The 17903-nt window shown below is 38.5% G+C and overlaps 2 protein-coding genes across 2 annotated transcripts; both read left to right on the top strand.

The window, feature by feature from the left end:
• The first annotated feature begins 5417 nt into the window (after positions 1-5417).
• Positions 5418-11046, top strand: rtn4rl2b (reticulon 4 receptor-like 2b). The gene is made up of 4 exons (XM_086084836.1): positions 5418-5662; positions 7035-7261; positions 7350-7583; positions 8611-11046. Exons 1-4 carry the CDS (start codon positions 5614-5616, stop codon positions 9478-9480), a joined length of 1380 nt encoding a protein of 459 aa, XP_085940962.1. The 5' UTR covers positions 5418-5613; the 3' UTR covers positions 9481-11046.
• Positions 11047-14722: 3676 nt separating this feature from the next.
• selenoh (selenoprotein H) lies at positions 14723-17854 on the top strand. The gene is made up of 5 exons (XM_086084128.1): positions 14723-14936; positions 15183-15297; positions 16377-16519; positions 17098-17217; positions 17616-17854. Exons 1-4 carry the CDS (start codon positions 14921-14923, stop codon positions 17202-17204), a joined length of 381 nt encoding a protein of 126 aa, XP_085940254.1. The 5' UTR covers positions 14723-14920; the 3' UTR covers positions 17205-17217; positions 17616-17854.
• Positions 17855-17903: the final 49 nt, after the last annotated feature.

Below are 17903 nucleotides of genomic sequence, written 5' to 3'. Positions count from 1 at the left end.
ATTTATATTAGATTAACGATTTTTTCCACTTTTGTTAACAAGAGTATGAAAAGCTAGATTTTTTTATATTTTTAGAAACATAGATATAAAATGTGTGATTAATTAAAAATTGCAATCGCCTGACACGACTTAAAGATTATGAAAAATTCGGAGCGTCAGGCGATTAAATTTTTTAATCGTAATTAATCGCATGACTTTACTAGTTGACTCACAATTAATCATAAATTTGATATCTGTTCTAAGTGTACAATAAAAATACATAGGTTTTTATACTCTTGTTAACAAAAGTAGGAAAAAAATGCAAAGCTAATAGAAATAGTTCAAATGATTTTTTGACGTTTATAACCGTCAATGGCAGTTAATGAGTTAATGCAGATTAATCACACTATTTATTTTGACCGCAGATGCTCCTTTAGCTTGACAGCAGATGGTTACGTTAAAGGTAATAAGGTAAAGCAATAAATATTAAAATAAAGCATTTAATAAATGTTTGCGTATGACATTCAGAATATTTGTTCATGTCAAAATATTGGGGTTGAGTTTTTTTTTCCATTTTAAATTATGCAAGTAATTAACTGATTAGAAAAATTCATCATGATTAATCAAGATTCTAAGATGTGATTAATCTGATTTTTTTTTTTTTTAATAACCATTTGACAGCTCTACATATATAAAATAAATGTTTGAAAGCAAACATTCTAAAATAATGTATTTTCCTTAAAAGTTAAATACAACTTAATGGTTCTTTATAATTGGACTGCACAGTACTGTATTGGAAAAAAATTAAAAGAAAATGTAATTTATTGATTCAGACTCGAGGCAACACTGTGAATCAATGCAAAGATTTGTTACATAAATCATATTGCTGTAGACCCCAAGAAGCGACTGATTTGATCTTACAGGAATTGTGTCAACTCTTTACACAACTTTCATTTGCTGTAAAGTATATTTTTACTAGAGCTGTCAAACGACTACTTTTTCAGTCAGATTAATCACATTGTAGAGTTTTGATGAATCCCGATGAATCACTTAATTAAAAAGGCTTTTTTTTAAAGAACATTTGAAAAGCACCTGTTATGTGGTCATTCGTTCAACATTCAATGTTATGAGGACGTCGTTCACATTTTTGGATCCACTCACACTTTCATCCTCCGCTTTTTCTAATCAGTTAATTGCTTGCATAATTTAAAATAATTTAAAAGTAGACCTCAATATTTTGACTAGAACAAATATTCCGAATGTGATACGCAAACATTTATGAAATGCTTTACTTTAAAGCATGCAGTTATGTTTATTGCTCAAACACAACCTGTGCTGCCTTTAACGTAACCATCCGCTGTCAAGCTAAAGGATCATCTGCGTTCAAATCTGATCTGCGTTAATACACGATTAATGTGATCATTTGTTTGTGATTCATCATCAATGAGTTAACGCTTGAACTTTGACAGCACTCATTTTTACATGCATTTTTTGGTGCCACTGGCAGATTGCTATAGAGCTGGACGAATTTGGTTGCTAAGGTGCTGTCGGAAGAAAAATGGATGGATGGATATTCACAAACCACAAATGTGATTCCTTTAAATGGATGGAGTATTGTTTCTGTCACTTTCCTCCACTTTTTGTCACTCTCAAGTGTGATATGACGCTAAAACTAAATATCAAACAACTCATAACATTTCAACAAAGTCTTGCAACCTCCCGTACACCCACATGTCATCTGTTTCATACGATTCTACACAATCCTCACACTGCTGCAAAAAAAATACAGGATTGTATCTCAAGTCTGCTTTGTTTAAAAGAAATGAGATTTTTTTTTTTTAATAAGTCCCACACATAAGACCCTTCCAACAAAAACATGTGAATGAAGTGGTTTGTCTCCTCACTGGCCTGATGACCACAGTGGGCAGAAGCCCACATTGACCACCACGTACATGAGAAGGTGGTGTTAGAAAAAATCGATTCGGCGATATATCGCGATATTACAGCGCACAATTCTCGAATCGATTCGATATGTGGCCGAATCGATTTTTAAACATCCATTTTTTATGGGAATATTCAACAAAACGTCTTACTTAGGGTTAGGAATCACACATTAAGCATGGAAGAATGTTATATTAATGGAACATTAAGCCTTAATATTTTATTTCAGTGCTGTTCAGACATGAAACAGACTGCAACCTGTTAAATGCAGTGGCTCAGGTATAATTTTCAGATAAATAAATTTTCATACAAATTTTACAGTGTACATGTATAAGTTTACTGATTAGTATTTTCTAAATTTGAGTATAAAAAAAATCGCTAAAATCGATTTATAGATTCGTATCAGGATTAATCGGTATCGAATCCAATCGTGACCTACACTGAAGCCCACGCTGACCACCACATACAGTAGAAGGTCTTAGCTTGCACGCGTGAGAGATGGCTATAGACCGAGTCAGTGACACATTAATAGAATCAAGACAGATCCTTTGAACATGCTGTGTTGACATCAGTTCAAATGCCAGTGTGCCCGTGAATCACTGCAAGCAGGCGAGTGAGATGATGCATCATGAAGGGAGGGCCGGCTGGTGTGGAGTGTGTAGATACACACGTTGCATCGACATGACATGCACATACGGTGAACTCACACACTTCCTCCTCCTCCTCCGTGGAGTCTGCTCAGTGTCCCCCGGGGCCAAGAATATTGCCAAAGAAATTTCACACTCACGCTTCCAAAGCTGCCCCACAACCCCTAAGGTCACAACTTGTCAAAGTCTGTGCGGTCAGATGTAGAGGAGGCATCCTCCAATCACAGTCAAGAAACTTTGCTGTTGTAAGCATGTTAACATGGGATTTCAGTGTCATTGCTTGGGAACAGATTGGGTGTGTCACGGTGGTACTCACCTTGACCTATGTGGTCCATGAAGGATCAAATGATGAGTAACCACTCCCAGCCTTGTCACGGAAACCCACGCCCAGACTGCACTGTTTTTCCATCTTTTCAAAAAAAATAATAATAATACAATTGGAACTTTAAAAGGTGGAACACAATCTACTGAAATGCATTAGTCAACCTTTGTTTGATTTTAGAGCTGTCAAATGATTAAACTTTTTTTTTATCAGATTAATCACATCTTAGAATTTTGATTAATTACGATGAATTGCCTAATTAAAAAGGCTTTTTTATCAGCATTTTTGCCCGCCAAATTTTCTATTATTTTTACATTTTTTCCCCACTTTTGTTAATAAGAGTAAACCTAGATTTTTTTTATTGTATTAGAACAGATATACAATTTGTGATTAATCGTGAGTTAACTAGTGAAGTCATGCGATTAATTACGATTAAAAATTGTAATCGCCTGGCGCCCCTAATTTTTAATAATATTTTCTTTAAAAAAAAATATATATATATATATTAAAAATTAAACCAAATTTTTTTGTTTTAAAAAAAATAAAAGGTTATTAAAAATGTGGGGCATCAGGCGATTAAAATTTGTAATCATAATTAATCGCATGACTTCACTAGTTAACTCACGAATCACAAATTTTATATCTGTTCTAAATGTACAAAAATAATAATTCTAGGTTTTCATACTGTTGTTAACAAAATGGGAAAAAAAATTAAACTAATAGAAATAGTTCGAATGATTTTTCTTTAAGTCTATAGCTGTCAGTGGCAGTGAATGAGTTAAAGAATACCTGTTATGCGTTTTTTGCCCGACATTTAATGTTTTGAGGATGTCTTCAAAAAAATGTATCCACTGCACACGATCATCCTCCTCTTTTGCTAATCAGTTAATTACTTCCATCATTTAAAATGATTTGAGTGCTCAAAATTAATAATGCGATTAATCTGTGTTAATACATGATTAATGCGATAATTTTTTGTGATTAATTAATTAGTTAATGCTTTAACTTTGACAGCGCTATTTGATTTCTTCATAAACTCTCAAACACAAGCTTTTTGAACAAATGATAATTCATATAAAAACTAGCCAGACAGCAGCTAGTTAGTTAGCAGTTAACGATAGCAGTCAACCTTCCACCTGGACTTGATCTTCACTCATACCAGTTATAGGCCGGCAGCCAGGTCCACTCCTCAGGATGTTTTTTGTTATCTTTTTTGGACTATGATTTCCTGTTATCTCATACCTTGGGCCATCACAAGTTGATAGGGACCACCCCCAACTCGAGGCTGTTTGGTCACAGGGGCCAAAAAACACACTTCTTGGAAAAAGCTTCTGGCGAAATTGTGTAATTGCAAATGACAAGGAGCAACTGCATACATGGTCAGAAAACTCAAAAAATGTGGCATGGTATATCCTGACACATGGGGGAACGAGCAGGAAAATAATCATGAAGCTTTTCCCAAAAAGGGTGTTTGTTTTTTTTAGTTAGGGATGGTCCCCATCAACTTGGGATGGCCCAACAGGAAATAAGGAGTGGACCTGGCTCCCGGCCTATTACTACTGATGCTCAACTTCATTCTCTAAGTTGCATAATATTTGTATAAAATAGAGTTTCACCTCTTTCTACACTCTTTGTGCTACGGATACCCGAAGGAGACGAACATAGCTAACGTAGTAATTGGTGGTAGGCTTGCGAAATGTGGTCTCACACTCTCTGAGGCACTAATGCATTCTTCCAACTTGGGCCGTTGAATTCAATTAGTTCACCACTGGATGGCAAACATTTCTACACACTGTGCCTTTAAGCCAGTTGCTTCTCAATTATTTATTGTTACGGCCCCCCAGGGAGAAGAAAAAAAATCACAGCGCCCCAACTATCTGCCGTGACTATAAAAAAACATAATCTGTCAATAAAAATGGAAAACTCCTCTGCAGAGGAGCTAATACGCCTTTGCCAGTCTTTGACAATGAGATCACAACCCCCACCTACTGTAGTGGATCTGCAATTACACTTTATTCTAGTAGGACTAACAATTTTAAATTAAATAAAACAAAACAAAAAAAACATATTATCACAATTATTATAAACTGTCCTTCAAAAAAAACTAAAACATTTTAGAATCTGACTGAGATTATATAACAGGCAAGTGTTAATTTATTGCTCACGAGTTTGATGCCAAGCTTGCCTGATGAGGTTTTGATGTGTATTGTTGTGCAGTGTGCTTCATTCTGACTTTCGACTTCAAGCGGCCTGTTTTAAGAATTTCTTACCTTAAAATCCTTTCTTCTATTTCATTTCTATTAGGTACTCAAATACAAATCCTGCATTGAAAATTCCCTGTCCAAAATAATAAAGTCTTCATAACAACAAAGACTCACTTCCCACCACTTGTGCCACCTCAGTGATGCTGTAGTGTTGGGTAACAGAAGAAGGAAGAAGCCAAACCTTGTCTGCTGCTCCCTTTCTTGGCTCTTCCTCCGGCGAGTGCCATCCCTCCCTCCCACCACAGGTGGCTGACGTATGATAGCGTCCGCCACTCTGCCTACGCTGCCTGGTGGGCGACGGAGCCGCCGCCAAGTATAAACACGCTTGCGGGGACTCCCGAAGTTTCACTCCCCTGTGAAGGCACAGCGACTCAGTCCCCGGAGCCGAACGTTAGCAGAGATAGCAGCAAGCAGGCATTTCCTCGCCGCGCAGGCTAACTCGCTTTCGGTTTTACTCGCCATGGAGACTCGGACCGTGAGGAGATCCAGAACAGCCCACAACTTCAAGAGTGAGTTGCTGTGTACTCAGCATTGTTGTGTTCTTATGTATTATGCGGTTTGGTTGGCTTCCATTTGAGTTAATTTCAGAATAACAGCGCTTTGATTTAAGGTACAATATTTTTTTTGTGTCTTTACTAGGGTGGGAATTTTAATTTGGAAACTTTACATGACAATTTCAATTAACATTCAGCAATGCTACAAATTCATGCATAAATAAAAATGTGGGGTTTTTTTTGCTCTTTGTTTTGTTTTCTTAAATTGACCTGCGATTTCCATAGTACATATCATACACATCTGTGCTTAAATTGATATCATGGTCACATTTGTACAATACAATTAGTTGCACCTACAAGAGCTGATCAAAACAATGTACAAAATAAATGACATTTCTAAGTCATCCACAATTTTTGAGTACTAGTGTAGCTATATTGTTGACGTAGTACATATTGTTGTTCTTGTATTGTATGTCATTATGACGTGCAGGTTTATCTTGTTATTGCCAGTGAGTTTTTATTTAATTATCTTTTTTTTTTGTACCTTTCTGCAAATGTGTCCAGTTCCTCCATATACTATATCCTTATGCAATCTTGATACTGAGCTTAATTTGCCATGCAGTAAATAAGACTAACCAAGATTTCCGATGGGTGTCTTATTCCACTTGAAATCGCAGTCTTGATCCTCAAGGTCTGGCATAGATAACGGTTCAACTTGTGGAGAGGTCAATGGGTGAGCCAGTGGAAAATCTTGCGTACAACAGATGAATGGGATGTTCATCATCAATTAATGAGTCTTACTTTTACCACCGTAGTCTTCTTTGTGTGCCGTCATCCAAGCTGTGCCAAGAAACAGTGGAGTAACTGAAGCGGCAGTGAAATTGATCTGGATCAAGTTACTGCTTTAACGTGTGACCTCTGCTTAGGAAACTCCTTCTTCTTCTAGGACATCCGTATTGTAAACTCAATGGATTAATTAACATTTTTCTTTTTGTAGATTTATGTATGTATGCATTAAAAACAATTTTTTTTAAAGGTTAATTAACGCTGCACAGCTCACATTTAGAGTTATGTAACTCTGGCATTGTAGCTGTAAAGTGATCTCGTAGATATGAACGGTTGAAGGATTTCTGCCATGTTTAATTATGCACAAGGCTCAGAGAACAAGTCACGAATGAGAGCACATAAAAAAAACAAAGAATCAGTGGTTACAAAAGGCTGCAAAAAAACCAGTAGGAATGAGGCCAAGAGTTGAAATCAACACCTTTTTATATATCCTAATCTATTGGCCTTATTTTTTTTAAAGAAGCACTGAATCCCACCACTATTGTCCTGTGTGTTTGTTGCTAATCTCTTTTGTTTGTTTGTTTTTCCCAATTCTTCCTAGGTGGACTATGTCTGTGGCTGATCCTGTGGCTGGTGGTGGTAAAGCCCGGCAATGTGGCTGCATGCCCCAGGCTCTGCGTGTGCTACCCTACGCCCATGACAGTCAGCTGCCAGTCCCAGAACCTCACCGTTGTTCCAGCCGGCGTGCCCTACGACTCACAACGTGTGTTCCTCCAAAACAACCGTATCACAGAGCTCCGAGCAGATTCTTTTGGCTTTGAAACCCAGGTAAACGTGCGCGACCAGAGTGTAGTTGCATTGCATTGCTGAGAGGATAAACTAAACTAAACTTTTCCTTCCTCTTCATCCTACACAGGTGCTTTGGCTCTATGGCAACAACATCACATGGATTGAGGCCGGGGCCTTCAGTAACCTCAGGGTGCTGGAGGAGTTGGACCTGGGTGACAACCCCACATTGAGGCGCCTCGAAGGTGGAGCTTTCAGGGGGTTGGAGAAGCTGCAGAGTCTGCACATGCACCGATGCAAGCTTGCCATGCTACCCCATGACCTCTTCCACAAGTTGTACAGTCTGCAGTTTCTCTACTTGCAGGTGAAGACTGCTTCAATACACACTGTGTACATTTTGAACATGCAATGAAGGTTTTCATTAATTAGAAGAGATTCTCCTATTTGTCCCACAATGGAGAAATTCAAGGCAAGCAAGGATACGTCCTCATAAATACTTTGACCCTTTCAAAGGGCAACCTATTATGTAATAATTTCCTGAAAATGTAATAACATTTGCATTTTGCACTTAACTCTAACAAAAATATAATAAAACCCAATAATATCATAAAAAATCTTGACTGATATCGTAATAATTTTTTTACAGATAATGTACAGTTTGTGTTGTGAGAATCTAAGACTGTTACATACATTTACATTAAAGGAGTGTTAAAATGTTGGTGTTAAATGTTGGAGAGTTGATTTCAACTACCAAAGTGTATTTTTAACACGGTCTGATTTAAATGGAGGTCAGTGTTGGAGTTATCTGACAGCGTTGATTTATTTAGTGTTAAACCAACTCAGCAGAGAGTTAATCAAAGTAAGCCCCGCCCACTTAATTTGAACTGCTCTGCGGCAAAGACTCCTGGAAGTTCTAAATGTTACAGTTCATTTTTTATTTCATTATTGTTAAACAACCAAAGACGTGTTAAGTTCACTGTTAAATTAGAGTTTTAGTGTTGTTGTTTTTTTTCAGGTGATACTTTACAATCTAATAATTTTCTTAAAAGTATTTTTTTATAACATTATTGGTGAAATTAAGTTGAGTTAAGTGTAAATTGTATTAAATTTTCAGGAATTACATTATAGGGTGTTGCTATTTTATTGCTGCACTGTTGAACACATATCCATTGCTTAAAAGGCAGCAGCACTTTCACATACAATATATGCTAATTAGCCTTAAGGTAGTTTTATGTTGAGTTTGACATTAACCTCTAGCTGAGAGACATTAAACAGCTTGAAACCTCTTTTTTGACAAATATTTGCTAATTACTCTCACGTTTATGCTTTTACTTGTGAGCGCAATCTCTATCCAAATGTTTTCCTTACAAGATGTTTTCAAATTGTTCCAGGAGAATCAACTCCACTTCCTGCAGGATGACCTGTTCTCAGATCTGGTCAACCTCACCCACCTATTCCTCCATAGCAACCGCATCCGTGTCCTCTCTGAGAATGTGTTCCGAGGCTTGGTCAATCTGGACCGCCTCCTTCTCCACGACAATCGAATCAGGCAGGTCAACCGTCGCGCCTTCCGCGACCTGGGCCGCCTTTCCATTCTTTACCTGTTCAACAACTCCCTTGCTGAGCTCCCAGGCCAAGCTATGAAAGACACACAGGGCATTAACTTCCTCCGTCTCAATGGCAACCCTTGGTCCTGTGGTTGTGAGGCCCGTACCTTGTGGGAGTGGTTCCGCAAGGCCCGCATTTCCTCCTCTGAGCTGATTTGCTCGTCGCCATCGCAGCGTCGCGGGCAAGATCTCAGATTCCTCCGGGAGCTGGACTTTGCCCTCTGCCCAGTCCCTGACCCTGGCTCCATGTCTGGAACCACCACGACCACCTTCAGCACCAAAACCCGCTGGTGGCTCTCCAAGAATAAGCCCATGTATTCCTCCAAGCTCAATCACCAGAAGAGCACAGAGACGGGGAAGACATTCCCCGGAGAAAAGCCACAGTTTTTCCCCAAAACCCGATTTGACTCATTTCCTCCCAAGTATGAACTATCAGATGACGAAGTGGCTCTCCCTAAGCTCAACGCAGAAGAGTACTGGGACAACTACGGCAACGAAGATGCCGCCATCCGCTGCTTTGAGCCCGAGTGCCCCCCAGGCTACGACAATCCAGCTTTCGCACCCTCATTCTCATCCTTCGCCACCAATCCAGCCCTCCTCCACCCCTTCTCCTTCTGCGTGGTCGCTTTCTCCTTTCATTTACTTTTTGGTTGAATCCACCATTCCCCTCAACCTTTCTTTCTTCTCTCATTCCTCCGTCCTGCTCTTTTCAAATCAAAACTAGGGATCTTGATCCCTCTGAGTCACCTCCTTGAGTTGCAAGTAGGTGGCGGTACGCAATGACAGGAAACAGGCGAGGGAGCTCAAATCTGTTTTCAAAAGCAGATATAAGTTGAAGCAATGTAAGGCAAATTTTTATTGTGGATGTGGCTGCTGCTTACTAACATGCGCAGCCATGACAATAACAGGGATCATATCATGGAGACTGTGATCGATGGCAAAAAGCCCAGCGCACAGTCAATTGGAGGGGCATGCATTTGTTTATGAGGCAGCGATCTATGCAGCAATTATACCTTCTTGTCTAGAAGTCTTTTCTACATGAACATCTACCAAGATCTGTACAGCTGCTTTTATGTACTAGACGACTAGACAGTCCTGACTTTTGCAAGAAGTGAAAATAGAAGAAAATTATTATAAAGACATGTGTCCCAATAGTTTGGTTTATAAACTGTGTTTATTTTCAACAGCAGATGTGGTGATTCAAGTCAGATATTCCATTTGGTGTACATTTGGTATCGGTAGGGACTAAGCCTGCATAAGCCGCCTCTTTATACCACCTTTAGCACAATTATAGAAACCAACACTACGGAGATCATCACGATCAGTTCAGAATCAATCTAATAAACGTGGCTAAAACAGAAAATGTTAATGAAATGCATCATATACGCACCAGAGATGTTGATTATTCAATGCATTCATATACAGATCATTAAAAAATCACTTGTTGAACTTGGCTTGCTTTTACCAGGCTGAGGCTGAAACCTGACTGCATTCACAAGAGAAAAAAAATAGCAATGCAAGAGCAATGCTCCAAAATTCAGAGACTTGACTACTGGAAATAAATTGGAATAATAATGACTATTGTTTATATGGCACTACTGGCAAGTTGCAGAAAAGTATCTTAGCGCGGACGACAGACTAAAAAGAAAATGTTAAGAGCTGGATTTGCAGCCAAGAGCGCCTCTCATCTCTGAGATTGCTAGTCTTGTGTCATCCCAGAGATGTCAGCGCCACGGCCGCCCACACTTGTACAGTACATGCAACTTGAAACAACTTGAGGAACTTGAAGCACGCATCACACGACATACGTCAAACATCACACGCTTGTCTGCACTGCTGTTGCCTAGTTTGACTTTTCCCTTTTCGCTCGGTAGCCTTGAGTGATGGACACGGAAGCTAAATTGACTGGTAAAGTCAAAGAAATGAAATCGTGAATGTTTTGTTTGTTTTTGCATTCGATGATTAGCTTTGATCAGGAGGAGAGTACGAGATTTATGTTGCACTTCTGATTGTGTGCGTCTGAAACTTTTCCAAATTCGGAGAATAATTTTCAGATTTGCTATAGGTTTATTTATGTATTATTTACTTTCCATATATCAACATTTAGAGCTTTATTTAATTAGACAACTTCCTTAGCACTTTAGCCATTTGTCAAATGTATTGTCAATTTTGCACCAAACTGTTTTTGTATTTGATCTGATAACTAATGTAAATCTGATTTTTGTCAATGGGAAGTTGTTAGAAACATTTATTTGTATTCTTTTTTTTTTTTTAAATAAAGAAATTATCAAGACATATGTGAGTGGGAGTTTCTTTGTTTCTCTGCTTTAAGTGGCTGAGTCTGTTTCATAGGTGGCAATAAAGGGCTGCAATTAGACACCAGGCACCATCATTAGGTTAAAAAAAAAAGTTAGATCAAATAAAAACAATGTCACATCAACAAAAATGATGTTAAAATAAATGTTGACGTTAACGTCACTTGTGAGAGATAAGTTTTAACACTGCAAGATTACAGTAGTGAAGTGACTCACTGGTTGCCCTTCATCGTGTTTGTTGTGCGAGAGCCCATGAACTGTGAGCTATTCATGTGACGGTATGTTTGTATCTGATAAAAGCTGACCAATTACAAGACCATTCACACTTACAGATTGGATCTATATCAAGTATATGAGATGCCCAAAAGTGTGTTATGGTTGGGCGAAGCAAAAGTGTGATTCAAAGATGGGGCTGATTCGGGCACACATCGTATAGATGAGGCGATAACTTGTCCTGAAGTTCACACACCCCCTCAACAGAATCCTAACTGTGATATTGCTGATTCAAATGTGATAGTGACACACATCCAAAATATTGCACAGCACAGGAACAACTACTTTCTCACTGTAATGAAGATATTTAGTGGAACTTTTTGGAGTTGAACACCGCCAAAGTACCGTAATTCAAAGACGAAATGGCAGTTCAAATGCAAATCTTGTGAGACTTAGTAAGCATCTGAAGGAGTTTTGTGTTGTGATGCCACCACAGAAGCGTACTACTAATGAAAAGTGATGAGAATCATAGAACCTAAAATTGGTCTGTCATCTTATTGGGCAAGACATACTGCACACTACTCAGAAAAAGAGATAGTGGGCTTTGGGGTGACATTTCAGGATAAACCTAAAATGAACTATAACCTTTATAAATTTGACCTCCATACATGAAAGCACGTCCACCTGGTCAATGTTTCCGTACTTGTTGCCCAACTCTCTGTTCTCGAACAAGGAACTGAATAGCAAAAGTCCCGACAGCCGTTTGGTCCATTAACTGACCAATATTAACCAATACACTTCCAAGGACGTCCACTTCTACAGCTTTCTGTGAGTCTTCAACTCTCTCTGTTGTGCCCTGCTGATGACACTCTGTGCTCTCTCTCCTCTGTGACGTGTTAGCTCATTGGCCACTTCCCACTGACAACATTCTGTTGTAATTATTCATATATTTGTTCCCATTTCAGAAAAATTAGGTGATTGGTTTCGCAAAGCTTCCTGTGTGCTATTAAGGACACATTCTGTAAATGCCCCCCCCCCCCCAAATTTGACAGCACAACTATGAACGTAAATGCCATAAGCGAAGACGAAGGCATCTCACTCATATGACGTGCGCATACAGCGCCCACTCGCTGTCTTCCAAAATGTCTGTGCTATTTTTCTCCTGGCCTTTCTTTCCCTCTCTTTTGTGTGTGCTTTGTATGCTGTCACTCATTATTTGTCTGGACACCAATTCTGTCTCTCTCGCTCTCACTCACATGCCCTTATGAGTTGGTGTGTCATTGACGTATTTTGGTGACGTTCACTCTTTTGCACATGTCATATTTGGATAAGACAAACTGACACGTTGGCACATTGGTATCAATGGCTCCAGAAAAATAGAATAGAATAGAAACCAGAAACCTATAACGTGCATAATTTCTCAACTACTGTACAACCTGTATTGGCCAGTTCAATGACAAAAGTCAAGCATATGGAATCTTAGAGTGTCAGTGACTCTATACTGGCTGTCAATTAACCTGAATAAAATATTGACGACATCCAATGAGACCCAATATAAGAGCCACTGTGTATCACAAACATTACACAACTGCTGAATGTTCAAAAACACTTTTTCCAGACCAATGCCAGTACTCCTGAGTACTCACCGATACCGATACCAAGTAACAAATACCACCAGTACTTTTAAGCCAATAATAAATAATGTTAAATAAATACCTTACCTATTTCTTACAGAAGGCAGAACAGTCACTGCACAATAAAGAACTTCAGTTCAAAATAAAACACAAATAACTCTGATTTAGGATTAATTTGCAATAAATTAACAAAAATGCAAAATAAAACTGACAACTCCCTTTATTTTGGAATCTTTGTTTAAAATCAATTAAAGTGCAAAATAATACAGGTTCAATTGTTAACTGTTAAGTTAGTTGGAAAAAAGAGTTGGGCAATACAATTGAAAAATTATCACTAATATTAAATATCTGCATTTTTTGACCTATTGAATGAATGAATAGTTAATTTCTCTACACAGAAAAGAAAAACTAAACATCCCTTCAAACAAATCAATTAACCGAAAAAAACATAGGATGAAGCACCAGGCTTATTATTGCCTAGTCTAAAACCTTAATTTGAAACCCTAACCCTACTTTGAAATCTGAGGTCACACATTCTGACAGGTGGTGCATCCATCTTCCAAAACTCTAATCAGTGTTATAAATTGTGACCCCACTTTGAAACCCTAACCCGAGTTTACAGGATGACAACCAGGAGCACGATCATCAGCAGGCCTCAATTAGGGAAAAGAGGAGAGCACGTGGCTCCTGTGATTTAAACTCACGTGCACAACAGCTACCATGAAAAACAATTGACGCTGAGACGAGTAAAAGTGTAAATGTGGAATTGTTTGTTGAGAAAACAAAAAAGACAAAGATTATTAGCATGCGTGAGTCAGACACGCCGCCTCGCTATGGGAGATTTGACAGCCTTTGTTTGTTGGCACAGTCGTGCCTTCTGATGTCGTCAAACATTTACATTTACACAGTTTCTATAAATGTCCGCGCCACATCCTGGGTAAGAAGCAACCCCATATGGTATTTGCTTTTGGATTTGAAGTACTGTAATTGGGCACATCCATCTGGTACTTGGCACAAGTTGGAAGATTTTCTTGTGCATTGTTCCATCTTTTGGATATCATACGTCAGCTGTTCAACACAAGTGGACATTTATGGATTACGTACTACAAGTAACAAAAGGACAACAGCCCTGTATTCAGCTGTGCTACTAACGTTTTTACACACAGATTTTCTGTTACAAAAACCAGAAGGGTGACTTAGCAAGATGAAGCAATTTAATCAGAGCTGTGATATCACATCTAAATGAATGCCAACATATTTAATGAAGTAAAATTGAATGAGGTGTTGGAATCCATTAGCACTGACAGAAATTTTGAATACTGTCATTCAAACAATAGTTGAGGTCCTTTTTCTAACTGCAGCCTGAACAATAAAAATATGTATTTGTAATTAATTAATTAATTAATTAATTTCTTACATCGTGACGTTATCTTCATCGTAATTTGCCAACTGTTATGTTTAATTAACTTTAGGATTCTGAAGCAATGCAAGTTTATTGGCACCACTCATGATCAAGACAAATCCACTACTTTACAGGGACAAAGAAATGAAAAACAAGATGAAATCAAAAGATGAAAAGCAAGATCAACCCAAACATAGTGAAGATACAAAGATATTTTAAAAGATAAACTAAAGATTTGTAGTGAACAATAAAGTTTTCAGGCCTTATTTGAATTTAGAGATTGTAATGTGACCGTGGGGATAGGGATCTCTAATTTTTGCCTTCTGTAAGTGGGCTCTGGACCTATAAACTATGAGAATTCCCGGTGTAAAGTTTGAACGCAATGTAAGAGAGCATCCAGAGTTCCGTGATTTTTAGTATTGGCTAAACCAATACAAAAAATGAAATCAAATTTTTAGTAATGGTTTCATCCACACCCCTTCAACTAATGTTAGTTCAGTCCGCTAACCCGCGAAAGTTTCATAACAACAATGGCGTCTGCAGCAGGTTGGTTGTATCCTCATTTATATTTTATTTCTAAAAATGACACTATAGTTTACACCATAAGAATCGTTTAACAAATGTTACGTTATTCTTGCTTACGTTTTTGGTTGATTTTTGTCGCCATTGCATTCTTCGAAGTACTACGTACGTTTGTTTTGTTGTATGTTATTCAGTCAAATATGAACTAGCAAAACATGCTTATTCTCGATATAAATAAAACGTGTGTGGATTACATGATGGTGTCTCCAGGCCGCCGTGGGACCAAGCGCAAAGCTGAGGATGAGAAGAACAACCCCACCAAGGAGGCAAAAGGACAAGAAGAAGTGCCTGTGCTGAAAGGCCAAAGAGTGGTTATTGAACACTGGTAAGCATTTATGTGACTTAAAATACATAAGTGACCTTTGTCAAGAGCTGGTGTACAAAAATCAGACCAAGATACAGTGTGCGGGTAGTCTATTAATTGATATGTTTAATCAGGATTTGATATGATGGTCTAACTTTGTAACTGCTGCTGAGCTGTCGGTCGTGACCGAAACAACAAGAGCCTGGATACAAGCGGCCGAAATGAGCTTCCTCCGCAAGGTGTCCGGGCTCTCCCTTAGAGATACGGTGAGAAGCTCTGTCATCCGGGAGGGATCCTCTGCTCCTCCGTGTTGAGAGAAACCAGTTGAGGTGGCTCAGGCATCTGATTCGGATGCCTCCTGGACGCCTCCCTGGAGAGGTGTTTTTGGGCATGTCCCACCGCCGGGAGGACCCAGGACAGACTATGTCTCTCGGCTGGCCTGGGAACGCCTTGGGATCCCGTCGGAGGAGCTGGTTGAAGTGGCTGGGAAGAGGGAAATCTGGGCTTCCCTGCTAAAGATGCTGCCCCTGCGACCCGACTCCGGATAAGTGGTGGATGGATGGATGGATAGATGGATGGGTCTCACTTTGTAAATTTACAGAACTGTAGTCTGCAGGTCTGGTTGATCATGCCTGTATCATATCTACACAAGGCAAGACAGCTATATATCACATTTCATACACAAGATGCTTCACACTGTACTTCCTATAGTTACAAAACAGTTAAACACAAAATAGAACATGCAAAGGAAAAAAAATAAGACATAATTTAAGCTATTCAAGATATGAAAACTTTCAAGATATACACAAACATGTACAGTGAAACCAAGTTGTACCCCAAACTTTTATATTTGAGTGAAACTTATCCTATGTTCATGACAAGTTAGTATTTTGTGTGTGTGTTTAAAAAAATATATATATTTGTTAGAAAGAAAACAGAAATTCATCACAATTGCTGGACATAATGGCATCGTCATCACATACTTGATATTGGCAACTAATCAAGCGTAAATACTTGTTCTCATGCTCAGGCTGAAAAAAAAAGTGGTATGCTAACTAAGCAACACTATCATCTTCGTGATGATGTGTTATTTTTGGCAGTAAGAGCTGACGAGTGTATGGGCGTAACGCCGAGGGGGTGAAAGCCGCCCTTTTGGCTGCATGCCCTGAACTGACTGTGGTCCTCAACCCTGAGAAGCCCCGCAGTAAAAGCTTTGAGATCACTCTCATAAATGGAGGCAAAGGTGAGCTAAAGGAATGGACTTGATTAACTGTGCTATATATTTTTATCCTTGCATGATTAAGAAATAAGGTAGTACTTAGAATTTCGTTTGTGCAATTATTTAATTAGATCTGGGATTACTTTATCAATGTTACATTTCTTATTGGAAAATTGATTTGACATTCAGGCAACTCGAAGTCCACCCTGTGTTTGATTCGAGAAATGTTATTGTCATACCAACATGATTGTCATGAAATAGTCAGTCCCAACTATCCCAAGCCTTGCCAAAATAAAAATACAAACCCCAATTCCAATGAAGTTTGTATGTTGTGTAAAATGTTAATTAAAACAAAATGCAATGACATGCAACTCCTTTTCAACTTATATTCAGTTGAATATACTGTATAAGTTATTAGTAATGCCCCTAGATACTTTTCTCAGTCAGATAAAAGCATGCAATTCCATATGAGAGTATTCATTTATTGCACATCTTTGTGATCATATATATATTGCACGTGCCATTGTTTTTGCAATTTGTTGTGCCACCCTAATGAATAATATTAATTATCTACCATCTTTATTTGTGTCTCATGTCAACAGAGACATCTCTCTGGACGGGAATAAAAAAGGGGCCCCCTCGTAAGCTCAAATTTCCAGAACCGGATGTTGTAGTTTCTGCTTTACAGGAGGCTGTCAGTACTGACTAGATGCAAAGTGAAGGTTTGTGATTTTGAAAGATAAAAGTGCTCATTAGCCAATATAATCGTGTTGAAAATGGCTTGCTCTTTTTGACGATGAAATGTTCATGACTCAAATAACATGCATTTTTGGAAATGAAAGGATTCTGGTCGACGCCAAGGGTATATTCTATCTTCTGTTTTCTCTCTCAGTTAAAGAAAGTACTTTTTTGGTGTGACATTTAATTGACTTCAGCTGTGACATAATTGGACAAAAAACATTTCAACTAAAAATCTTATTTTGCAAGGAAAAGACACTTTGTCATTTACACTTAAAACCAGGGCACCCCAGGTTGTTGTCTTAACAGCCACCTCTCCAAATCCAAAATAATACATTTTAATACTGTTGTCTAAAGAAGACCTATCATCTCTCTCATTCAGGTCATTTTTCATGGGTGCGGCTTGTGGAAGCAGAATGACGAGGAGGGACCAAACTGGATGCTTACAAGTCTCTCCTCTGATGAACCAAGCTTTTCCAGCTCGCACTATGAACACTTGGCGACATCTACTGGATTATTTTAGAGCACCGCTTCCGTTTCCACATACAGTTGTGCGTTTTGTGTGTCCCACGTTGGCATATGTGGTATTTAGATTTTTTCTAAATAAAATCTTGAAATTTGTTTGTATTTTGTATTTTTATTGGATTGTGTTTTATGACGTGACGAAACA

Source organism: Leptonotus elevatus, chromosome 9 (assembly GCF_054856555.1).
Source record: "Leptonotus elevatus isolate MCC_2025b chromosome 9, RoL_Lele_1.0, whole genome shotgun sequence".
Classification (NCBI taxonomy): Eukaryota; Metazoa; Chordata; class Actinopteri; order Syngnathiformes; family Syngnathidae; genus Leptonotus; species Leptonotus elevatus.
The sequence above is the reverse complement of the archived record's forward strand: the minus strand, read 5'-3'. Positions and strand labels throughout refer to the sequence as shown.